At 41.8% G+C, this 26,599-nt stretch overlaps 1 protein-coding gene across 2 annotated transcripts in view; it reads left to right on the forward strand.

Moving 5' to 3' along the window:
- The first annotated feature begins 17,339 nt into the window (after window positions 1–17,339).
- The window catches only part of SNAPC3 (small nuclear RNA activating complex polypeptide 3), a 37,871-nt gene continuing 28,611 nt past the window's right edge, over window positions 17,340–26,599 (forward strand). Inside the window, exons 1-2 of one of the 2 annotated variants that reach the window (XM_023627382.2) lie at window positions 17,340–18,093; window positions 18,775–18,852. In XM_023627382.2, the coding sequence (XP_023483150.1) occupies window positions 17,777–18,093; window positions 18,775–18,852 (395 nt within the window). In that variant the 5' untranslated portion in view covers window positions 17,340–17,776. The remainder of the gene's footprint in view (window positions 18,094–18,774; window positions 18,853–26,599) is intronic. The other variant, XM_023627385.2, reaches the window with a different exon arrangement.

Here is a 26,599-nt window from a genome sequence, read left to right on the forward strand (position 1 = left end):
TAATCCTACCCATTGCCCAAACCTTGATATCCGGGCTTCTGATTACCCTCCTACTGATTCCCTGCCCCACTAACCTTTTTTCTACTTTTCCCTGGCTTCCTTGTCATTCTGCCATACAGACCTGCCAGAAAACCCACTACCTTGTTACCTTAGCCCTTCTGTAGTCAAAGAGTATAGGGCCAGCCCTGGTGGTCTACTGGATACATTCGGCACACTCTGCTTCGGTGGCCCAGGTTCAGTTCCCAGGTGTGGACCTACACTGCTCTGTTAGCAGCCTTTCTGTACTGGTGGCCCACATACTAAAAGATAAAGGAAAATTGGCACAGATGTTAGCTTAGGGCAAATCTTCCTCAGCAAAAAAAAAAAAAAAAAAAAATAGACAGATAGATAGATAGATAGATAATGGCTACCTGGCACACAGTGGTTTCCCAAAAGGCCATGACTATGTTACCCATCCTGTCCTGTGACTGTGCCTAAATGATCCAAGAGAAGAGACTGCTGGCCCAGCAGGTTCTTTCCTGGGAACTTTGAGAACTTAAAAAGAGAGAGAAAGTAAGAGCTGAGTCACCTCTGGCAATGTTCAGGAGAGAGGCCCACAAGCTCTTCCAATTCCAAATGACTGATCCCGTTACTATGCTTCCTGAGGATAGCAGGCTGTTCAGCTCTGCCTTCTGTTGTAAGCTTCCACAATAAATCTGATTTTTTCCTAAGTGATAGAAGATCTGTTTCCGGTGCTTGTATCCATAGGAACTTTACCCATTACAGGTCTCAACTGCTGACTGCTTATCTGAACTCAACACGTCCCGTTCCTGGTCCAGACCTCTCTTTCGGTCAACTCACCCAGCCAGGCCAAATCTTAAAGCGTGGTAATACATGCTGGTATTTAACCTTGATAGTCGTCCCAGGCTCTCCATAGGACCACAGTTTTTGGAACTTTTTCCAGTAATAGTAATTTCTTTGTTTGTATTGATTTATTCGTCTATCCATCGTCCATCCATTTATCCATATGTAGCAAGCATCTACAGCACACTAGGCACTGTCCACGGTCTTGGAGTTACAAAAATATAGCAGACAGCATCTCTGCTTTTCAACATCATAGATCAGTGAAAGTACTGCCTTACCAATAAATAGTCTCAGTGCAAAAGGCTGAGAGCTATAATGAAGGTACAAATATGGTGTGGTGAGAGCACTGAAGTGGGAGCAAATGACTCTCTTCAGAAAGGGAATCAGGAAGTCTTCACACAGTAGTTAATGTTTAAAGTGAGTATTGGAGAATGAAGGTGAGTTCAGCAAGAGAAGGGCAGGTAGTACTGCTTTAGGAAAACATTGCAAGAATGACAAACTTGTTAACTATTCAACCTTGCAATCCCATTTCTGGGATTTATCCTACAGATGTATTTATACATGCGATAAATGACTTATGTATAAGATTAACCATTGCAGCATTGTTTGTAAGAGACTGAAGAAAATCCACTTGTAAATTAATGAGCACTGGTTAAATAAATATGGTGTATCTGCTTGATGGAAGACTATGCAGCCATGAAAAAGAATGAGGAAGCTCTCTATTTACCAGTATGAAGGATCTTTAAGATACAATACTAAATTAAAAAAAAAATACTGCCTTTTGTTTTAGACGGCGTAAAATGAGAATATATATGCATATTTGTTTACGTCTATAGTAAAAAACTATACAAGTTACACAAATCTGATAAAAGTGGTTGCTCTTAGGTATTGGGTGATGAGAACTGAAATGACAAAGGGATGACAGTGAGACTTTCCATTGAACATTTATATTTTATGTTTTTAACTAAAATATTATCTACTCAAAAATATCAATAAGTTTTCAAAGAATGCATTGCAAAGAAACAGCAAAGTTAGATACAGGGCTCAGAGGACAATGCTTTTTATTAACTGCTCTATGAATCAGAAACGTGCTGGCAAAGGAAAATAAGTGGGGAATATTTTTCTTCACCTCCCTCTTATATGGGTAGTAACATTCTAACAGCTAACTATTGGTGGCAATTACATAATATGAGAAGAGGCACATTTAAAAACACAGACAAGTAGAGATTTATGGCTGGTGCAAAAGCAAAACTTTGTTTGGCAGGGAAACCTACCATACAGATTTGGAAGTAGAATTTTTATTTCTTCTTATGTGGGTGTATTCATCCAATTGAAACAATAATCCTTCTGCCTTATTCCTGAAAGGATGGGAAGCCTTTTCATTGAAAACACTGGGAAAAGAAAACAAATAAAACTGCATACCCAGGGCCAGCCCAGTGGCACAGCAGTTAAGTTTGCACATTCTGCTTCGGCAGCCTGGGGTTTGCCGGTTCAGATCCCAGGTGCAGACCTACACACCGCTTGTCAAGCCATGCTGTGGCAGGCGTCCCACATATAAAGTAGAGGAAGATGGGCATTGATGTTATCTCAGGGCCAGTCTTCCTCAGCAAAAAGAGGAGGATTAGTGGCAGATGTTAGCTCAGGGCTAATCTTCCTCAAAAAAACAAAACTGCATACCCTGAAGTCATCTTCCAACAAAAGAATCCACTGAAATTTTAAGCTTTAGAAGCCTCCCTTGTAGAAAGCATGAGATGTGAGCTGAAAAGTCTTGACTTTCCCCAGGCAATGGGCCAGGGAATGTCATTAGAAAGGCTTTTGGTATATTTTTTCCGTCCTTCCAGGCTTCAGTGTACTTGTCTTTGAAAGAAGAGGAAGGACAATCCCCTCGTAGACATTCCATGCCGTCTGATTATTATAAAATTCATCCAGACACTCAAATGAAAGAAGATATAATTAAGTAAAATCAGTGTTATTCAAATTAGAGTGTCTTCTGGTAATTTACCATTACTTGAGAGCTCAGTCCTCAGTTTAATAATTTCAAAAACTTTCCGTTTTCAATTCACCAAAGGATGACCAGATTTGGGGGGACTGGGTCATTCTACCAAAACTCAGAAGAATCCTGGTTTCTGGAGACAGCTGTCGTTTCTGTTTGCCCGTTACTACCTGCCTTCCTTTGGGAAATTGTTCTTCCCCCATCCACTTGCCAAATCTGATTTTCGTTCTGGTGGTACGCCCAGCTTTTCCCAAACAGAGAAAACTAGGCCCATCCACGCCTCTCCCTTTCTGCCTCTGGCTTTTGCACTCTCTCTCGGGAGACCCCAAGAAAGTTTCTTGTAGTTCTATGAGCTGATCTAAAAGGTTATGAAGGAGACTGTAGGTCAGGCATAGAATTGCCTACTGAAATATAGGACAGTTAAATTTGAATTTCAGATAAACGACAATAACTTTTTTTTAGTATAAGTATATCCCAGTTTGTGCATGGGACATACTTATACTGAAAAGTTATTTGTTCATTATTTGTATCTGAAATTCAAATGTAACTGGATGTCCTGTACTTTTCACTTGCCAGATCTGGCCTCCCTATCAGGTGCCCTTATGCTGGGTGTGAATATGAAGTATATGGGGCAAAGCAGTGCAGAGCTCTCCTTTTTGGCCCTAAGGAAGAAGGCAGTCCTACTGTCTATGGTGCTGGGAGACTCTACCCTGAGGCCACAGGTGTGTCTCATGTTCTTTCTTTGCTGGAGCCCTACTAAGCAACTGGAGAGCACATACTGTTCCTTCCTGGGCATCTGTGCTGCTCAGTCTTCCGTGACCAGACACACACTGTACAATAAGTGAGGTCACACATTCATCACTAAGGAGTCAGGCTGTAACTGTGTTGGTGTTTATTCTTTTTTTTTTTCTAAATTATTTTAATGAAGTCACATTGGTTTATAACATTGTGTAAATTTCAGGTGTACAATATTATAGTTCAGTTTCTGTGTAGACTGCATCGTGTTCACCGCCAAAAGTCTAGTTTCTATCTGTCACCATACATATGTACCCCTTTACCCCTGTCACCCTCTCCCCACCCCCTTTGGACTTTGTTCTTTATTCTATGACATGCCAGGGAAAGCCTTCCAGACTAGGTCCTCGAAAGGAGGGAGTCTATCGTAAATGCTGCCTCTTTCCCTCCTTCCTCAACCCCTCTACAGGGTTATTGTAGCCTTTCTTTGAAGCACCTGGTCTGACGCCCTCATGCCCACCCACTCCCTCAGGAAACCCCTCCCTCCCCACAGGAAAAGGACAATCCTCCTCTCTGTCTTTGTCAGGGACTTGCAAACGTGGGCAACCAAGAGGCTGTGCTTTGCATAGTCACAGCTGACTCTGGGAGGGTGAGGACGAACCCTAGTGTTAGATTTACTTAATGTCCTCGGAAATGTACCTACAAAGCAAGGTGCGGGGTTTCTCCTCAGCCACAATGTCTAATCACATACCAGGAAAGGCTATTCTTCCTGAAAGTGGCATTAGTTTGACAAGTCGCCAAAGAGTAATTGTGTTGAGAAGGAATTAGGTTTTTTTTCCTGGGCCTAGCTTACGTTACCAGAATTGTACAGTCATGCGGCACATGACGATGTTTCCATCAACAACAGATCACATATACAAACAGCCACATGAAATTATAATGGAGCTGAAAAATTGCTATCACCTAGTGACGTCCAGACGTCCTAATGTCATGGTGCAAGGCATTACTCACATGTTTGTGGTGATGCTGGTGTAAACAAACCTACTGAGCTGCCAGTTGTATAAAAGCATGTATTCCAGAAGAAGGCATTGTTGTCATAGGAGATGACAGCTCCCTGCGTGTTACTGCTCCTGAAGACCTCCTAGTGGGACAAGATGCGGAGGTGGAAGACAGTGATATTGATGATCCTGACCTGGTGTAACTTAGGCTAATGTGTGTGCTTGTGTCTTAGTTTTTTGTATTTTTTGTGGGGTTTTTTTGAGAAGGATTAACCCTGAACTAACGACTGCCAATCCTCCTCTTTTTGCTGAGAAAGACTGGCCCTGAGCTGACATCTGTGCCCATCTTCCTCTACTTTATACGTGGGATGCCTACCATAGCATGGCGTGCCAAGCAGTGCCATGTCTGCACCTGGGATCTGAACCGGCGAACCCCAGGCCTCCAAGAAGTAGAACGTGCACACTTAACTGCTGCGCCACTAGGCCGGCCACTGTGTGTCTTAGTTTTTAATTAAAAAGTTTAAAAAGTAAAAAAACAAAAATTTTTAATTTAAAAATAGAAAAAAGCTTATAGAATAAGGATAGAAAGACAAAAAATATATATATATTTTTGCTGATGCAGATTCACCCTGAGCTAACATCCACTGCCAATTTTCTCTCTCTCTTTTTTTTGCTTGAAGAAGATTAACCTGAACTAACATCTGTGCCAGTCCTCCTCTGTTTTGTATGTGGGACGCCTGCCACAGCATGGCTGACAAGTGGTGTAGGTCCACGCCTGGGATCCAAAGCTGCGAACCCAGGCCCCTGAAGTGGAGCATGTGGAACATTAACCACTAGGCCACAGGGCCAGGCCCGAGAAAGAAAATATTTTTGTACAGCTGTACAATGTGTTTGTGTTTTAAGCTAGGCATTGCTACAAAAGAGTCAAAAAGTTTAAAAAAATTAAAAGTATATAAAGTAAAAAAGTTACAGTAAGCTAAAGTTAATTTGTTAATGAAGAAAGAAAAGAAATTTTTTAAAATAAATTTAGTGTAGCCTAAGTGTATAGTGTTTTTAAAGTCTATAGTAGCATATGGTAATGTCCTGGGCCTTCACATTCACTCACCACTCACTCACTGACTCGCCCACAGCAACTTCCAGTCCTCAGAGCTCCATTCACAGTGAGTGCCCTATACAGGTGTACCACTTTTTTCTTTTATATCATATTTTTATTGTACTTTTTCTATGTTTAGATTAGATACACAAATACTTGCCATTGTGTTATAATTGCCTACAGTATTCAGTACAGGCACATGCTGCAGAGGTTTGAGACTAGAAGCAACATGCTATACCATATAGCATAGGTGTGTAGTTGGCTATACCATCTAGGTTTGTGTAAGTACACTCTATGATGTTTGTACAAAAATGCAATTGCCTAACAACACATTTCTCAGAACATATCCCCCTCGTTAAGTGACCCATGACTGTACTTGGCTCTCTTTACCATCCTGATGGTAGTGCCTGCTCTAATTAGATTCTTCTTTGTTATGAATCCCCTCCCTTCTAACGTAGCTAGAAGGGGAGATTTCCCCCCACAGTTTACATAAGGAGGCAGTTAGAACCACCTGATAGAGAGGAAAGGAAACAAGAAACACACTGAAAGCCAAAAACCCATGGAAGAAACTGTAGTGTTGATTCCTAGTATCAGATCCTAGTAACCCTAAAGTTCATGTTCTGAACTTCCATAAGATCCCTCAAGGGGATGACTCGGTGGCATGGTGGTTGGGTTCACACGCTCTGCTTCGGTGGCCTGGGGTTCGAAGGTTCAGATCCCAGGCGCACACCTACACACCACTCATCAAGCCATGCTGTGGTGGCATCCCACATACAAAAAACAAAGGAGGATTGGCACAGGTGTTAGCTCAGTGGCAATCTTTCTCACCAAAAAAAAAGAGGAAAATAATTTTTTTAAAGATCCTTCTATATCTTTACAGAAATAAGAACAACAACCACTTTCATCTAGAAAAGGAGTTGGCAAACTTTCTGTAAAGGGCCAGATAGTAAATATTTCAGACTTTGCATGCCATACAGTGCCTTGTAACTACTCAACTCTGCTGTTGTAATGCAAAAGTGGCCATAGACAATATGAAAATGGATGAGCATGGCTGTGTTCCAACAAAACTTTATTTACAAAAATCAACAGCAATACCATTCTCCAACAAAAGGAACCAGGGCTTCTTGGAGAAATGACTGATCTAGGCATTAAGCAGGGACTATATGTATAAGGAGCATCTCGTAGTGCCAGAAAGTAAGGAAGTGCTCAAAAAAACAAGAAGACCAGGAGAATGTGGGGGGGATCAGAATTTGCCACCCCAAAATATGTCTCTTTGGCATAATAATATTTTAGAACAAAAGACTCAGAAAGAAACTTTGACGTCCCCCTTAACTGCCTAAAAGAATTTAAGATAAAAGACCTGTTCCAGGAAGGAGCTAATATCTTAAGACAACTATAGCATAATATGAAGTAGATGTGGTAGACAGGGAGGGACCTAGCAAGGCCCATTTAATCAAAGTCCTCTCCATGTCCCATTGTTTTCACAAGATATGGCAAACATTTGTTGCCAAACATTTGCTTTTCCATCTCCATGTAAATTACCTGCCTCCCCTTTGAAGTCCCAAACCACAACCCCCAACATCCTCCTTTGTCTTTAGCCGAAGATGGTATTTAAGGTGGTAGCTTCAGGACAGCCTGGTAGCACAGCAGTTAAATTCACATGTTCTGCTTTGGCAGCCGGGGGTTCGCCAGTTTGGATCCCAGGTGCAGACCTATGCACCACTTCTCAAGCCATGCAGTAGCAGGCATCCCACATATAAAGTAGAGGAAGATGGGCGTGGATGTTAGCTCAGGGCCAGTCTTCCTCAGCAAAGAGAGGAGGATTTGTGGCAGATGTTAGCTCAGGGCTAATCTTCCTCAAAAAATTAAAGAAAAAAGAAAAAAGGTGGTGCCTTCAGCCATTTTGGCAAGTTATTCAGTTTTCCTGGGTTTCTTCCATGTGTACATATTATAAAGCTTTGTTTGATTTTCTCCTGTTATTCTGTCTCATGTCAATTTAATTCTTAGACCCATCAGAGGAACCTAGAAGGGTAAAGGAACAGTTCTTCCTCCTCTACCCCTCTCAAAGGGACACAAGATCCAACCTGAAAGAGCTCCCATTAGTTAAAGCTGGAAGGATCTGAGCCATAAAAGAAATAAGTAGTTGTTTTACAATGTTAGCTTTTATTATTATTCTTCTATGGTGAAGGCTAACAGATCAGGAGACAGACGACTACCGGTAAAAATATTGTTCCACAGGGTTCCTAACAGGGGGCATTCCACACCACAGGGACCACACAAGGAAGCACTAGGATTGATCAGGAGGCAGAGGGAGCAAGGAGGAGATGTGTGCAAGAGCCTTTATTGTGGTTTCTGTGGGAAGGAAGAGGTGAGGCAGAGTAAACAGGTTTAGGATTGACTAGTCTGAATAATTTCAGTGGCTCTGGGGCATAGGGGCTGTCCCCAGTTGCGGGCACCTGGACCTGGCTAATTAGGGCAGGGGAATATTAGCCCTGAGCGTGAGAACCTGATAGAGGTGTTGGGGTTGCGGACTCCAGCTAGGTTGGTTTGCATTTGAAAGGAGCACTCAAAGGAGGGTCATTTACTATCTTTAGGAATCGGCTATCCCTGGGAGGGGCAGTCTCTCCAGGGTCAACAAAACCCCAGAAGTCAACGCATCTGGAAACATGGTTAATGCAGTAGTATTAATGATAACCCAAGGCGTAAAATACTGATGTAAATAAAAGACTGAATATTTTAAATAGATGGAGGAGAAAAGACAAATTTCCCTCATAGAACTCCAAATAATTTAAATAACTACTCCCCACTCCAGAAGATGAAGCTTATTTCCCACCCTGCCCTCCTTGAGTACGAACTGTGCTCAGTGACTTGCTTCCAAAGAGTGGATTACGGAAAGAGGAGGAAAAGTAACTTTGCAGTGCAAAGACGCTTTCCTTCCAAGATGGGACAGAATGTTATATCAGAGAGTACTTCATATCTGATCCCACAGCTTCTAGCCTTCAATCATTTTATATCATCTCCAGGATCTAATCCTCTTACATCAATGAATGTATCACATAGAGGTGCTGATACCAGCTCAACACAAGGTTGACATAAGGGAAGCGATATTGTAGAAAAGAAACCATACTGTAACTTTAAATAACCTCTGATTAACTAGCCAGACGTGTTCCATAGATTGAATGGCCCCTTCCAGCTGCGGTAAGTTGACAACTTTGTTCTTGTGAGTTCCTTAGGCATGTGATGACCCCCATGCAGAGAGCCCATGCTGATAGCCATCATCAATGACAACTGAAAGATCAGGGTATAGGGCATTGTTCAAGTCTCTGATGCATATCCAGTAAAACAAAAGGACTGTCAGAACTAAGACCAGAGGTCTGCCTCCACCCAGAGACCAGCTGGTCCCCAACCCAGAAACCAGCCCCACATAAAACGGGCCTATAGTCTTTGTTCTGTAAGATGGTTCTTTCAGACTTAGTCAGCCATCTTCCCTCTTTCTAGCAAGCTGTAATAAGAAACCTTTTCTCTCCTACCCCACTTTGCCTCTTGACTATTGGCATGTCTTGCAGCGAGCAGACGACCCGCCTTGGGCAGTAACAATCCTAGGGTAACTTAAGCAGATAGAAGAATGTTTGGTTGCGGAATCTTAGGATGATGCCAGCCTCATGTCGGGAGACTCAGACAATGTCCTGGTCCAAGGTCTATCCAAAAATGACAGCTTCTCCTAAATCTCCTCTCCATGTCCACAGTCCCCATAACCGAATGGGGCTAGAACGTTTCCTGATATTTTTCTCTGATTCTATATTTTCTGCTAGCAGTCTCTCACTCTCTTTGCTAATCCAAGATTTAAAACACCTTACAATAGATTTGGCATTGCCCTTGGAAATAGCCAATTTTTCCATATCAGTAGAACTGAAATGGGGGTAGTGAGAGAACAAGAAACAGTAGAAGTATCTTACAGCAATTAACCAGGGCAATTTAGAGAATAAAAAGAAAGGCATTATGCAAATACATCTCTATTAGCAGTTATTCAGCCTTGAAAAGGATCGTTGCTTAGAACAGAAGAGGACGATAGATTCACGTTTTCCACCTCAGTGCTTAAAATTCCTTATAATCAATGTCAGACCTCGGAAGAGTTATAAATCTGACTCCTCACTAAATGGTTGTTATTATTATTCCACCCACCGCATTAGGACTAAGAGCCTTCAGCTGTCTTTCCTGGTCCCACCCCTCCCTTTCTGTCCTACTCCTCCTTTCTTTGGCAGAGAGAAACCCCATGTGGTCGTGGTTTCAGGAAAGCAACTCTCCACCTGAACACACGATCAATCTATTGAAGAGAATCCAGAAAGAGTTGCAAGCAAAAGGTTTTTCTCCTTTTTGTATTTTCAAGGAGGAATCCCCAACCGCTTTTGCGGAGAAGAGCTTGGCTCGTTCTCATTTCCTAAAGCCTTGCAATGTCTAAGGTGTGGGTGACAATTGCGCATTTGCCCCTGTTCCCTTCTCGCTGGAAAATGCCAGAGAGTTGGCTGTGGCAGCAGCTGTTCCGCAGTGGCTCTTGCAGGCCTTTCTTTGAACTTGGTGGGAATGCCTGCCCCACAGGGCTGGAAGGAAAGAGAGATCAAGCACACTGTGATTGCCTCTTAAACCGAGAATTGAGATATGCTCCCCTGCTAATCATGGTCCAATGTAAACAACTGAATCACCAATTGGTTTAGGATATGATCAGAAGCACTGTAGCTTTGGTAATGCATCAATAGAGATTTAGGCTCAATTGAGGTGATATTCGATTGCAAAAGAATGCTTTTTACTTTAGAGACATAATTTCTATTTTTCAGATAAAACTCATCAGTGCTTTGAAACACAAACAACTCTCAACCAAAAAAGTCCTTTATATATTTATGAGTGTGTGTGTGTGTATCTCACAAAGGTGAAAGCAAAGAGTGGACAGAAAAGGAGACGAGTCTGCCTGCTCCCCCTTGTCTCTCTTTGATTATCCAGATTTTTCCCAAACAAGATGGTGACACCTCAAGGCAAGAATGTCCCCAAGTGGTGTCCCACAATTAGAAACGCTATTGTCAGGGAGGAAAACAATTCCTCTCTCCTCTGTGGGTCCTTCTATTGGTCTAAGAATTAAATTGACATGAGACAAAATAACAGGAGAAAATCAAACAAAGCTTTATAACACGTACACATGGGAGAAACCCAGGAAAGCTGAGCAACTCAGCCAGCATGGCTGAAGCCGTCACCTTAAACACCATCTTCAGCTAAAGAGAAAGGACGCTGTTGTGGTAGTAGTTTGGAGCATCAAAGGGGAGGGAGGCAATTCACACTGAGATGGAAAAGAAAATGTTTAATAAACAGAACTTTGATAAGGATGGGCTTAGCAAGGACCCTCACAGTCTACCGGTACCCAGTTATCTGTGGTGATGGCCTGTCCTGGGGACAGACATTCTATCTTAAATTCTTTTAGGCAGTTAGGGGGAAGGTCAAAGTTTCTTTCAGAGCCTTTTTTCTTTAAAATTAAGCCAAAGAGACACATTTTGAGGCGGCCAATTCTGATCCCCCACACTTTTCAACAAGATGGGACCAACAGAATCAAAAAAAGATAATCAGAAGAATGAAGATGCCATTCAATATGAAGAGCCCTTTCTGACCAAGCTCATAGTTTAATGGTGATTTTAATGGTGCAAGAGCATTTAATGCTCTGAATCAGTCATTTTTTGAAATATTGCTGTGTATTTTTTATTATCATCACACATAATTTTCACCCCTACCCCACCAAACTCCTTGCTTTCTAAGATGTATCCTGTGTTGTGCTGGCCTAAGCCCCAGAGCTTTGCTCCACTGAGGGTCTCCTCTGGGTATCTCCTCTGGACCCTGAGGTCTCCTCCTGCTCGTTTTTCTACCACATTTGTGTTCTCTGTTCTCCATCTCAACAATCTCATTTTTATTATCGCTTTATCTAACATCCCCCTGAACAGCTCTACAAGTCTGTGTCCTTAGCACTGTTCACTCTCATTTAGGTTCAACTTTTTATCTCCCTAACGGACATCTCAACTGGACTTCACATTTCCTGTGCCCAACAGTAAAGACGTCTGGATATAGACCGGAATTTGAGTCATGACTCTATGACATCAATGTCATGACTGAAACTTTCTCTGCCTCAAATTCTTAAGTAGGGAAAATAAAAAAATCCACCTGAGACAATCACTCTGAATGTTACTATTTCTCCCTCCATTGTTCCCTGTTTCTGTAATATTATCACCATCTTCCAAGCCAGCTAGGCCTGAAACCTTGGAACCATTCTCCTCCTTTCTTCTGTCTCTCATCTTTCTTTTTCTCTGTATTTCTCTCCTTAATCCTTTTCTCTATTCATAGACCCTCTGTTGCCTCTTGACTGGACTGTTACGCTTATTTGCCTGCTTCTTGTCTCTCTGCCCAGGCCCCCTGGATAGATTTAACCTCCTAATGTATGGTTCTGTTCGCATCACTCCTATTATTTATCTATTGCTGTGTAACAAATTACCCCAAGATGTGGCAGCTGAAAACAATAAATATTTATTATCTCACACGGTTTCTGCGGGTCAGGAATCTGGAAGTAGGAAAGCTGGATGGTTGCAGCTCAGCCTCTCCTGAGTCGTAGTCAAGTATCGGCAGAACTACAGTCATCTGTAGGCTTGACTCGGCCGGCGGGTCCGCTTCCAAGGTGGTTCCCTCACCTACCTGATGGGTTAGTGCTGGTGGTTGGTCAGAGGCCTCTTCTCAGTTCCTCACCCTGTTGGCCTCTCCATAGCACTGTCTGAGTGTCCTCAGGACATACAGCTAGCTTCTTGCAGGGTGAGTGATCCAAGAGAGTACAAAAGAAAAATTTTTAAATAGACTTTTTAACTGGGACCAGAGGACAGATATCCATGAGCAAGATGACTTCTTGCAAGATTATTCATTGCTACATTAATTGTAACAGCAAAAGACTACAAATATCCTAAGCGTACTTCAAAAGAGGACTAGTTGAAGAAATTTGACAGATCTATACAGAGGAAGAATTAGGATGCTCTCTATATATTAAGATAAAAGGATGTCCAAGATATAACCTTACATGGAAAACACGAGGTATGGAATATAGAACAGCATGTATAGAATGCTACCACTAGTGCAAAAAATATATTTATCTACGATTTCTCGGGAAAGATACAGAACAAACTGTTAACCGGTGGTTATAGCTGGAGGAAAAGGGAAAAATGAGACTTTTGCTGCATGATCTTTGCATCTTTTAAATTATGTGCCATGTTAGGCTATTGCCTATCCAAAAATTATTTTTAAAAATCTAGATCAATTGGGGGCTGGCCCTGTGGCCGAGTGGTTAAGTTCACGTGCTCTGCTGCAGGTGGCCCAGTGTTTCGTTGGTTCGAATCCTGGGCGCAGACATGGCACTGCTCATCAAACCACGCTGAGGTGGTGTCCCACATGCCACAACTAGAAGGACCCACAACGAAGAATATACAACTATGTACTGGGGAGCTTTGGGGAGAAAAAGGGAAAAAAATAAAAAATCTAGGACAATTGTACACTCAAAGAAAAAAAGCTGAAGCCAGAGGAGAATAATAAAATACATGATTTATCTATGGGAAAGATATAGGCATCAGAGAGAACTGGATGCAAATACAACTTGGACAGACAACATTGAAGTCATGGGAAACATACGATTTCAATTCCAGGTGAGGCTTCCAGGTACCTGTAGTCTAATTCTGAAAGAGGAGGTGTTGGGGCCATGGTAGAATTACTTTGGAAAGCAAGCTGAAAGTTCACATGGGAGATTACATAAATTGGGAACTGGATGGATTTCAGAGATAGTAGATGAGACTCACAAACTGATGGACCACAGGCCAGATGCCCACGTGTGGGTTTGGTCTGAATACTGTTTTTTGGTTTTTTAATTTTTTTTTTGAGGAAGATTAGCCCTGAGCTAACATCTGCTGCCAATCCTCCTCTTTTTGCTGAGGAAGCCTGGCCCTGAGCTAACATCTGTGCCCATCTTTCTCTACTTTATACATGGAACGCCTGCCACCATGGCCTGCCAGGCAGTGCCATGTCTGCACCCGGGATCCGAACCAGCAAACCCTGGGCCACCGAGAAGCAGAATGTGCGGACTTGACCGTTGCACCACGGGGTCAGCCCCAAAAAGCTTATTCTTAAATGCCTTCAACTCAAAATAATTTTTATGTCACAGTGGCATATTCTGGACCCCTTCAGCCTTATCTCAATGGGGGGCCGCTGATGATAAGATTCAACTGACTGCCATGTTGTCGTAACTCCTGCGGGCGCTCACCACTAATCTTTCTTTCCTCACTGATCCCTGCCATCCACGCCTCTTGAGCTGCTGTTCCCCAACGCCACACCTCACAGTGACAATGAACCACACTCCCCTGCTATGCTCATTTAGTCCTGCCCCTAGACACTGCTACCCAGGAACCATTGTGGTCTCCACTCCTGAAGCCAAAGTTACTAAATCTCCAAATATATGTCACACTTCCTGCACCTGAAGTGTGACCTCATTCTCTGGAGCAACAGCTGCCCCCATTGAGGGATTTGGACCACGTCTTACAGGCCACGGAAGACTATTTGTCTTCAGGTTGTGAGAATCCAACACAAACCAGCTTAAGATAAAAAAAAAAAAATTACTGGGGCCGGCCCAGTAGCTCAGCAGTTAAGTGCACATGTTCAGCTTCAGTGGCCCAGGGTTCGCCGGTTCAGATCCCAGGTGCAGACATGGCACCGTTTGGCAAGCCGTGCTGTGGTAGGTGTCCCACATATAAAGTAGAGGAAGACGGGCACAGATGTTAGCTCAGGGCCAGTCTTCCTCAGCCAAAATAAGAGGACTGGTAGCAGATATTAGCTCAGGGCTAATCTTCCTCAAAAAAAAAAATTACTGGTTTACATGACGGCAAGTCTAGGGGAGAAGATGGCCTCAACCACTCCAAGTCATGTGACTTCTCTCTTTCTCCATCTTCTGTCTGTGTTTATTTAAACTCTTGGCTTTCTTCCTTATAACTCTTCTATAGCCTGTGTCTAGGGTAGATCCTTAGGTCCTCAGAACAGAGGGAGAATTTCTGAGCTTATAGACAAAATCCCAGAGGAAGATTCTGATTGGCTCTAGTTGAGTCACTTGCTCATCTTTGAGCCAATCACTGTGGCCAGAATGGGAAGGGATCTTCTATGATTAGTAGCCCCAGGAAGAGCCAAAGGAGCAGGGAAGGCCAGTTCTATGAAACAGAACACTAGGGAGACAAGAACAACAGATGTCTCCTACCACGCTGTACTGATGAATACCAGGGCTCCTATAAAGAGACACATAACCTAATTTAAAAGTGCACAGAGGACTTTGTAGGGGAGGAAGAACTATTCCTCTACCCTCTAGATCCTTCTGGCTGGTCTAAGAATTAAATTGACACAAGACGGAATAACAGGAGAAAATCAAACTAAGTTTAATAACATGCATACGTGGGAGAAACCCAGGAAAACCGTAACTTGCCAAAATGGCAGAAGCTACTACCTTAAATACTATCTTCAGCTGAAGACAAAGGAGGATGTTGGGGGCAGTGGTTTGGGACTTCAAAGGGGAGGAAGGTAATTTACATGGAGATGGAAAGGTAAATGATAAATGTTGACCATGCCTTGCAAAGACAGTGAGAGATGGAGGGGACTTTGATTAAAAAGCCCTTGTTAGGTTCCTCCCTGTCTACCACACCTTGTTTATATCAGACTATAGTTATCTTTTAGTATTATCTCCTTCCTGGAACAGATCTTCTATCTTAAATTCTTTTAGGTGGTTAGGGTAGAAGGTCAAAGTATCTTTCAGAGTCTTTTGTCCTTAGAAATAATCAAGCCAAAGAGACACATTTTGGGGTGGCCAATTCTGATCCCCCACAACCTAAATACACATTTCTCCAAACATATATAAATGGCCAACAAGCACATGAAAAGATGTTCAATCTCATTTGGTACCAGGAAAATACAAAGCAAAACCACAAGATATCACTTCACACTCACTAGGATGGCTATAATCAAAAAGTCAGACAGGGGCTGTGCCGGTGGTGTAGTGGTTAAGTTCTCATGCTCTGCTTCAGTGGCCTAGGGTTTATCGGTCCAGATCCTAGGCATGGACCTACACACTGCTCATCAAGACATGCTGTGGCAGCATCCCACATACAAAATAGAGAAAGATTGGCACAGATGTTAGCTCAGGGCCAATTTTCCTCACACACACAAAAACGTCAGATAATAACAAGCATTGGCAAGGACATGGAGAAATCGGAATCCTCATACAATGCTGATGGAAAACAGTCTGGCAGTTCTTCAAATGGTTTAATATCATTATCATACGACCCAGGAATTCACTCCTAGATAGATCAATCTCCAAGAGAAATGAAAATATGTCTGCACAAAAACTTGTACATGAATGTTCGTAGCAGTGAATAAGGATTCATAATTGTAGAAACAACCTTTTGATGAACGGATAAATAAAATGTGCTATGTCCATACAATGCAGTATTATTCAGCCCCGGAAAGGAAAGAAATACTCATACATGCTACAATATGGATAAACCCTGAAAATATGCTAAGGGAAAAAAGCTAGTCACAAAAAGACCATATATACGATTCCATTTATATTAAAAGCTCAGAATACATAAATCTAAGAGACGGAAAGATCAGTGGTTGGCTAGGACTGGAGGAGTTGGGAAGACTCGGGTAATAGCTAAAAGATACAGGGTTTCTTTTGGAGTGGTGAAAATGTTCTCAAATTGATTGTGGTAATGGTTGCACTACTATGTAAATATACCAACACCATTGAATGAATGCTTTAAATGGGTGAAGTATATGATATATGAAGTCTATCCCAATAAATAAATAACCAGGGCTTCTGTATGTCCTGGTACCGCCTCTGGAGCCTCTGAGAGTTGGAGGAAGTTCCATCTGAAGCAAGACAGTTTGAGTGCCAATCTTGCTTCTATTTCCTAGCAGTTAATTCCTTCTTCAGCAGCAACATAGGGATGATAGGCCCTACCTGGAAAGGCAGATGTGATTTTTAAAAATACTTTTGTTGCTGGTGCCAGGAGAGATTCCAGCTCCCAGCAACACCCTGTGTATAGCAGAGCAGAACCCTGCCTGTTCTTTTGGGTCATCCTCTCACCTTCTCGTGCTGTATCAGACCAGTGCTTTATCAGACAATGCTCCGCTGCTATTCGTAGGGTTTTCTTGGTGAACTTTTAAAGAAATTGGTGGCCAGGTCGTTCTTCCTAGTCTGTCTCAGTCTGGAAGCTCCGCTGAAACCTGTCCACCATGGGTGACTCTGCTGGCGTTTGAAATACCGGTGGTACAGCTTTCAGCATCACAGCTACACACAGCCGCCACAGTATGACAACGCAGCGGGTGGTGTGGTTCCCTGACCGGGATAGGAACCCAGTGAGAACGCCCAATCTTAACCACCAGACCAGCAGGGCGGCGTTTAAAAATACACATTAGGGTTAATCATGTACAGTGATACATAGCAGACGCTCAACAAGCACTGTTGTGTGTGCCGACAGCAATGCACAAGGTATATAGGTGCACCCCGGGCGTTGGGGAGGCTCTGAAGGAACCGGCTCTGGAGGGCCGGTCATGTCCCTGGGCTCAGCCCTCGCTCCACGGCTCTCAGGCTCTGGGGCAGCGAGGCAGCAGCGCAGCCCACGAACTCTGGAGTCAAGGAAAAGTCTCGTACCCCGGGCCGAGGACAGCAAACAGCAGGACCGAAGGGCGTGGCCAGGCCGCCCTGCCCAGCCGAGCGCGACGCTACGGAACCATAGGGGCCGGCCACCAAGGCCGACAGGCTGCGGAGAAAGCAGAGCCGCAACCGCCCCCGAGCCGCCCCGAGCGGAGAACAATGCGCTCAGCCCTGCGCTCAGGGCCTCGCGGGGCCGCGCCCGGGGACGGGCCCGACGCGGGGCCTGCTGGGAAACGTAGTGTCTGAAGCTCGGCGGCGCAGCCCAGTTGCTTGCCAGCGCGGGCCACGCGCAACTACAAGTCCCATCACACTCCGCGAGGCCTTGATCGCCCGGCTTGTGCAGGGAAGGGAGTGAGGCGAACATGGCTGAAAGCAGCCGGGGTGGCCCAACGTGCGGCGGGGTGGGCGGCAGACAGGATCCCATGTCCAGCGCTGGCGGCAGCAACTTTCCAGAGTACGAGCTTCCCGAGCTAAACACGCGCGCTTTCCACGTGGGTGCCTTCGGGGAGCTGTGGCGTGGCCGGCTGCGCGGGTCAGGGGACTTGTCGCTGAAGGAGCCGCCGGCACCCGCACTGCCCGGGCGCCGAGGGGTCGCCGACGCCGGCCGGGAGGATGCCGCGGTGGCCCGGGATCTGGGCTGCAACCTGGAGGCGGCAGCGGAGCTGAGAGCGGTGTGCGGGTGAGTGCGGGGCCTAGGGGCTCTTGCTCTTGGGGCCAAGTGGGTGCAGCCTTGCTCCTGCGTTCCCCTGGGACTCATCCTTGGGAGGGCCGGTCGTTTACTCCTGGGAGTAGCGGGGAGCCTTCAGAGCCTTCCACTTGCCGGAACCAGATCTCGTGATCGGAACGCACAATTTCTGCGAGTTGGAGTGAAGGGACGAGAGAACTGCATCAAAGATTAATTTTCCTATTCGCTAATTTTTAAAGTGCTTGTTAGTATAGAAAAGCAGAGTAACAGCGAGGTGTATCTACCATTGACAGACACTTTGACAATGGAGGAGCTTTGGTAATAGGCTGGAAGGAGAGTTAATCAGAGGAGTTTTAAAACCTTGGCTAACTGGTCTCTTTGGGGGACTTCCCTGGTATGCTATTAATAAAGTTTTCCCCAAAAGTACCTTATTTGGGGTGAAAAATATAAAAATAACTTTTAACGAGCTCTTTCTCCATTTAACAGTGTTGGCCACCATCAACCGGCCATTTATTCTTTTCTTTGTAGAATGTTGGCACAGAAATCATTGCCTTGAACTGGCCTCCTGTGAGCCGCCTGCTGGATTTTAAAACTTAATTATTCATTGATGTATTTAGGACACAGCCCTGACTCGCTATGGACAAGATGCATGATTGCTTCTCGTTTTTGTTTTAGCCTCGATAAACTGCAGTGCCTTGAAGAAGGCGAGGATCCGGAAGTCATCCCAGAGGATACTGACCTAGTGACTTTGGGGTATGGAAGACTTTGCTTTTATGATGTACTATTTATTTAAATATTTTTCAACATTATATTATTCAAAAGTTAAAAGTATAGTATTGTTATCATCTATAAACCCACCCCGTAAATTCAGCCATTGTTAACATTTGACCATATTTGCTTTAGCTGTATGTGTTTGAGATACCTCCTGTCTTTTTCTCTTGTTGAATCATTCAGTAAGTTGCACACATCATGATAATTGACCCCTAAATACATCAGCATATAGCTCCTAAAAGTATCGTTCTCCTGCATAATCAGAGTGGTATTACTACGCTTGAGAAAATTAGCAGTAAATACATACCCTCTAATATGCAGTCCACATTCAAATTTGTGTCTGTTTTTGAGTGTGCGTTTACAAAGGTACAGTTAACCCACTTAGCTAGGTTTCAGGTGCCCGCTAAATACTCTGATAGTGCTTCTCAAACTATCTGTGGGAAAGGACCAGTTTTATTATTTTTAAAATTTTGACAGATCTATACTTTTGTAAAATAGGATGAAAATGAATTACTAGAAAAATGGAATGAAAAGACAAACACAATAAAAGTCCAAATTTTTTCTTAAATTCGATAGTAAAAAGAAAAATTCCACAGTGAAATTGCTGTCATATTGCTATAAATGTTTCTAAATGCTTACTCTCGTTTTCTGTCCTGACTGGAAGACAAATAGCCCAGAGATCAGTTCCGATCTGCCAACCACATTTTGAGAAACACTGCTTTATGCTAATACTACTATAGAGAAACTATGCGTGTGATATATAATTTCCAGTTTGTAGCCCACCTGGCTTCACACCGTTCAGCTCTGTTGTCATCCTTGATCCTGCCCTTCTATTGTCTACCTTAGAAATTCAGGAAGGTATTTCAAGTCTACGTTGGTTTCTTTTGTAGTAACTCCCAAGTCTGTTTCCCTTATCCCCACTGCTAATTTTTACATCAGCAGCACTTGGAGCACTCTGAAAGGCTCCTGTCTTTCCTAGGTCTGGTCTTTTTTTTCATTCTGATTTATCCATCATGCTATCACCTGAGCAGGCTCTGTTGCTGAGAAATTGTCAATGGCTTTACCTTTCCTACCTGGATAAATTTCAGACTCTTTACTTAGATATTTGAAGTCTTCCACATAGAGCCCAAATCTGCCTTTCCAGATTTATTTTCAACCACTTTTCTCTTTGAAATGGCTCAGGATGTACATGGCTCCTCTCCCATCTAAAACCTACCCCATCTTTGAGACCCTAAGATTCCTTTCCATATTACTACAACCCAGCTCTCTCCCTTAGGGAATAGATGCACTTGTAATATCTAGAAATCTTCTAACATTTCTAAAGTCCTTGAAGGCTCATTGAGAATCCAAACTCCTCCATCTGTGTGTTGCCCTTGAGCCTGTTGTACTGCTTTGCTCCAATTGGTTCTCTTTAACTATTGTTGATTGATTAGTTGAATTTCCCTAAAATGCACATCTGATTGTGTCACTCTCTTTCTTAAAACCTTTCAGTGGCTCTTAGGCTAAAGTCCTGAGTTAAGTGGCTCACGAGGGCCCCTGTGGAATGGATCTTGCTGATCTTTTCACCTCTATCTCTGCAGTACTCCAGCCACACTATGCTGTTTTCAGTTCCTGGAATGTGCTCTCTCACTCCAAGCTTTTGCCTAGAACACTCTCTCTTCCTTATCCCCCTGGTCTTGCTGCCTTCTGCTCATCCTTCCAGTCTTAGCTGAAGGACTAAGGACTCCATTTAGGTCCACTTTCTGCTTATATAGCCCCCGATACTACCTCCCTGTTGAAATATTCATCACACTTATAATATACTTGTTTAATTTTCTGTCGTCTTAGCTAAACTTAAAAGTTCTATATGCTGTATGTGTCATGTACACTACTATATCCCAGTTCCAAGAACTTTGGCACATAATAGGGAGTCAGTAGATATTTGTAGAATGAGTGGAATAAATGAAGCTTTCATAAACCTAAGGAAGTGATTTTTAGAGATTGGCTTAAATAAAAGAAGGTTGCTGATAATTGTAAACAAAGCATACTTTTTTACTATAGTTAATAACATAGTAATTGGTTTATAATGATTTTATTAAGCCATATTAAATAGTAATTATAGACTACTTTCCACATTGCTTCCTCTGGCTGTTTTCCATTACTAGATCAACTACATCTCCATGGTTGTCTTCTAGTCTCTTCCATAGGGAATATGGGTAGAAATATATATACAATATAATGTAAAAGGAGTTAGTACAGCATTCCTCAGCTGGGATTATTTTGATATACTTTGAAACTATTATATTTAAAATATGACTGGGGCCAGCCCCATGGCATAGTGGTTAAGTTTGGCACACCCTGCTTTGGTGTCTGGGGTTTGCGGGTTCGGATCCCAGGCACAGACCTACACCACTTGTTAGCTGTGCTATGGGGGTGACCCACAAAAAAGTGGAGGAAGATTGGCACAGATGTTAGCTCAGGTCTAGTCTTCCTCAGGGAAAAAAAAATTGACTAATATTAATCTTAACAGTGCCACAAGTAAATTAGACTTGTGCCAAAAGTCAAAATCTATATCTCTATGTTCTTTCTCTAAACCTTCCTTTTTTCTCTGCACCAATAACTTAAAAACATAAAAATGAAGACAAAACCTAAGTATATGATCCCTTGAGTATGGCATAAAATAAATCAATTTCTAGCACTTTTTCTTTTGCCTATCAGAGGAGCTACTTGACTCATTTTATGCATGTAAGGGGGGAAAAAAAGGCAGTTGGTAGGGGTTGATTCTCCTTTGATGTATGCCGATCTCCTTAATCCATAGCAAGCTAAATAACTTACCTTCAGCACTTCTGAAATTTTTTGACTACTTAAAGAGAAGATTTTAATTCCTAGGAATAGGAGATAATTGCTACCACATGGATACTGAAACTTATCTGTCATTCCAAAAGCTTCAACAACATTACATTTAATACAATACTAATTTCAGGTAAATTAGCCTGCCCATCCCTCTCACTTCTCTGGCTAAGAAAGCACTGTTCATTGTGCCATTTGAAGGATGAAAAGGGGAAACTTTCGAGTCCTTCAAGATAAAGAGAAACATAAAATTGGAGGACTCTCTTACCTTACTATCAAAACAAACAACAAAAAAGAAAACTGATATACCTGGGCTTTGTTAGAATGACAGGAAACGGTATCAGTAAACTAGAAATCTTTTAAACCATCCCCCCACAAGTATCACAAAATGAATAGGAAGAAATAAAATCCATAGAGAATTTATTGCAGATAATCAGGAAATAACACAGATTAACTGAGGAAATCCTCCCTTCCCCCAGAAAATAACTAGGAAACAAGAAAGGTCTAACTCTGCACTCCAAACAGGATTGAATATACTGAAACAAGCATTTGAGGATATAAAAACACTTTGGATCTGAAATTTTAAAACTAAGAATAGAAAAGAAAAACAGAAGAAATGAAAAAAAATGATGGAACTCAGGAAATGGAAGAAAAAGACAAAATTATCTCATGAATTATGAGATTCTTAAGGAGAATAGACAAAAATTTAACAAGAGGCAATGAAGAAAGTATGAATACAAGCAAGAGTTTGAAAATGCCATAAAGGGAGACATTAAATGAGTCAGAGAAAGTAGTGGGAATGGAAGGCAGACAAAGAAGACAAAATATATTCATATTGTCAGTCTCTGAAGAAGAAAAACAAAGCAATTGAGCAAAATTAATATTTAAGAATATTGTCTAAGAAAAAATTCCAGAATTGGAAAAAAAACTTGATTCTACAAATTAAGAGGGCTCACTAGGTACCTGGGAAAATTAATCCAGAATTATCAGCTCGGAGACATACCCTAGTTAAAACTGTTACAGTTCAGAGATGAAGATAAAATTATCAAGGCTTCCAGGCAAAAAGAACGCATAATTTACAAAGCAAAAGAATTAGATTAGCATCATACTTTGCAAAACAGACGGACAAAGGAGGCCACAGTGGAGCAGGATTTTCTGATAGCTCAAAGTGTGAACCAAGGATTTTATTCCAGCTGAGATTCCCCTCAGACATCAAGGCTATAGAAAAAAGTTTTTCACATACAGGGACTTGCGTAATTCTGCACCCACCAGGCATTTCTTAGAAATACACCAGAGGATGAGCTTCATCCAACCAAATGATGTCTGGGAAATTTTCAGCAAAATGACTAATAGAGTAAGGATGAGAATGGAAGGCTAATGTACAGATGTCGTGTACTGTAACAAAATAGAAGACTGCATCTAAAAAAAATGGGGTGAGAAACTAGGAAGAGGATAATGTGTGGGCATTAGGTGGTTTTAAAGAATACTGGGGGGAAAATGTCCCCCCAACCTTAACAAACTACATAGTAAAATGTTAAATAAGTAAATGGGTAATGAAGAACATTAAAAAATATGTAAGTATGAAGGTAGCCACTGGAATAAATATACAAATACCAAACCTCTCTCAATTTCTGGAAAATAGACCATCAAAAACTACATATTTCATAATGAACAAGGCAACTAATAGAATGAAATATGTGTAATTAGAAAATGTGATGGGGCCAGCCAGGTGGCGCAGCAGTTAAGTGCGCATGTCCCGCTTTGGCCACCTGCGATTTGCCGGTTCGGATCCTGGATATGGACATGGCAACGCTTGTCACACCATGCTCTGGTAGGCGTCGCACATATAAAGTGGAGGAAGATGGGCACGGATGTTTGCTCAGCAACATCCAGGGCCAGTCTTCCTCAGCAAAAAGGAGGATTGGCAGCACATGTTACCTCAGGGCTAATCTTCCTCAAAAAAAAAAAGCCTACAATAAAATATTAAAAAAAAAATAACTACAATAAAATATTAAAAAAAAAAAAAGAAAACGTGATAGAATTGAGACCAAAGGCCTCAGTCTTACACAGTCTATCAAAAAGGGTTTGGATTCAGCTCACAAAACAAAAACTTTGCAGAGACAACAGACATATCTAAAATAAAGTGATTCAGTGATTTATTTAAAAATAAAACTTGGGGGGGGCTGGCCCCCTGGCCGAGTGGTTAAGTTCGCGCGCTCTGCTGCAGGCGGCCCAGTGTTTCGTTGGTTCGAATCCTGGGCGCGGACATGGCACTGCTCGTCAGACCACACTGAGGCAGCGTCCCACATGCCACAACTAGAAGGACCCACAACGAAGAATATACAACTATGTACTGTGGGGCTTTGAGGAGAAAAAGGAAAAAATAAAATCTTTTAAAAATAAAACTTGGGCTAAAGTATATCAGATAAATGGAAAGAAAAATTGAGCAGATCTAGCAGTCCTGATATCAGACTGTTAGAATTCAAGCCCTAAAACATTAAATGTGACAAAGGACACTTTTTAATGCTAAAAGCCACAAACCACAATGAAAATAGAATAGTTATAAATATATGTACACCAAGTAATAGAGCAACCAACATTATAAAACAAAACTAGGAGAGGCAAGAAACACAATAACAGTAGGACACTTTCATATGCCAATCTCAGCACAAGACAGATCAAATGTTTAAAAAATAAGTGAGGAGATAAGAGCTTTAAATAACGTAAGTAGGATATGTCTTAGGGATATATGCACACACATATAATTATATAATTTGCAACCTGATTATAGAGACTACATGGCATATTCACAGAAATTGATTGTATATTAGGTCACAAAGGAGACGTCAGTAACATCTGTAAAGTAGGAATACTACAAACAACACTCTCTGATCACAACATAGTAAAACTAGAATTTACTAACAAAAGCAAAAATCAGACTGTTACACCTGGAAATTGTAAAACTTATTAAATAACTCCTGAGCAAAAGGGAAAATACACACTGAAATTACAGAATTTTTAAGAAATAATGACATTGAGAACACCACATATCAGAAGGTAAGGAATACTTTTAAAGCAGTTATTAGAGGGAAAGTCATTGCCCTAAACAGTCTATTAAAAAGTGAAATAATACAAATAAGTGAATTAAATTTCTAGCTCAGAAAACTAAGGAAGAACAATAAAGTAAACCAAAAGAAAATAAAAGGACAGAAATAATAATGATAAAAGCGGGAATTAATGAGGAAAAGAACAGAAAAAAAATGGATCTAATTAATCAAGATCTTGCCTTTTTAAACTAATTCATAGGGGCTGATGCAGTGGTTAAGTTCCCAAGTTCTGCTTCTCAGCAGCCCTGGGTTCGCCGGTTCAGATCCCAGGTGGGGACATAGCACCACTTGGCAAAAGCCATGCTGTGGTGGGCGTCCCACATGTAAAGTAGAGGAAGATGGTCATGGATGTTGGCTCAGGGCCAGTCTTCCTCAGCGAAAAGAGGAGGATTGGCAGTAGTTAACTCGGGCTAATCTTCCTCAAAAAAAAAAAAGAGAAAATAATTCATAAAATAGGTAAACCATTGGTTAACTTAAGGAAAAAGTGGAAGAAACTACAAATATACAAAATGAGGGAGAAACAACCAGTGAAACAAATTTTGAAAATTGTGAGAAACTACTTTGCAGGAGTTGGCAAATAGCCCACTGACTGGCTGGCCGATTTTTACAGAAAGGTTTATTGGGACAGGTCTGCCCATTTATTTATGTATTGTCTGTGGCTGGTTTTGTACTATAATGGCAAGTTGCAGAGTCATGAGAGAGACCATATGGCTCACAACCTAGAATATTTACTATTTGGCTCTTTAAGGAAAAGTTTGCTGATCCCTGCTCTACAGAAATAAATTTGAAAACCTAGATGAAATGGATAATATTATAGGGAAATGCACATTACTGAAATTAACCATTTTAGAGGAGAAACTTAAGTAGACTAATTTCTGTGGAAAAACAGAAAGTTATTTAAGGAAATATCCCACAAAAATTCCAGGTCTAGATAGTTTCACGGGAGAATTCTACCAAACGTTCAAAGACCAGATAGTCCCAGTTGCTCTAGGGCCTTGAAAAGGAAGAAAAACTGCTTAATTCTTCTTATGAGGCAGGCGTAACACCAATACTTAAACTGGATAAAGACATGACAAAGGAAGAAAACTTGAGACTAGTATCACTCAACACTCAGAAAATATTAGCAAATAATCCAGTGCTATATTAGGAAAACAATACACCATGACCAAGTGTATTCCAGGAATGCAAGGCTGGTTCACTATTAGGACATCTATTAATATATACCATATTAATGAATCTAAGGGAAAAAAATCATTTGATTATTTCCAGAGATGCTGAGAAAGCCTGTAATAAAATTCAACACCCATTCATGGTAGAAACTTTCAGGGAAATAGAAATTGGAGGGCTGCTCTTCCAACAAGGCAGAAGAGATATACCTGAGTTGTAAAGTTAGTATCTTATTTAACAGAGAAGCAGTACAGGCATTTCTACAAAAATCTAGGGCAAGGCAAGTGTGCCTATTGTCTCCACTTCTTTGTAACATTGTACTATAAGTATTAGCTATGCAGTTTAACAAGAGAAATCAATTATAAGCATAAGAATATATAAAGAAGAAAAACTAGCTCTGTTTGGAAATATGATAATATATCTGGAAAAGCCAAAAAAAAGTCAATGCTAAAACAGACAAGAAACAAGAAAAACAAGAAAAGAATTTAGTGTAATAACAGGCTACAAAATTGGTGTATAAAAACCAGTAGACTTCATAGATACAAAGAATGAATAATCAGAGGACATAATGGTAGAAAAAAATCCCATTTACAATAGTCAAAAAGAAAGTTAATACTTGGGAATAA

The sequence above is a fragment of the Equus caballus genome, chromosome 23 (assembly GCF_041296265.1).
Source record: "Equus caballus isolate H_3958 breed thoroughbred chromosome 23, TB-T2T, whole genome shotgun sequence".
NCBI lineage: Eukaryota > Metazoa > Chordata > Mammalia > Perissodactyla > Equidae > Equus > Equus caballus.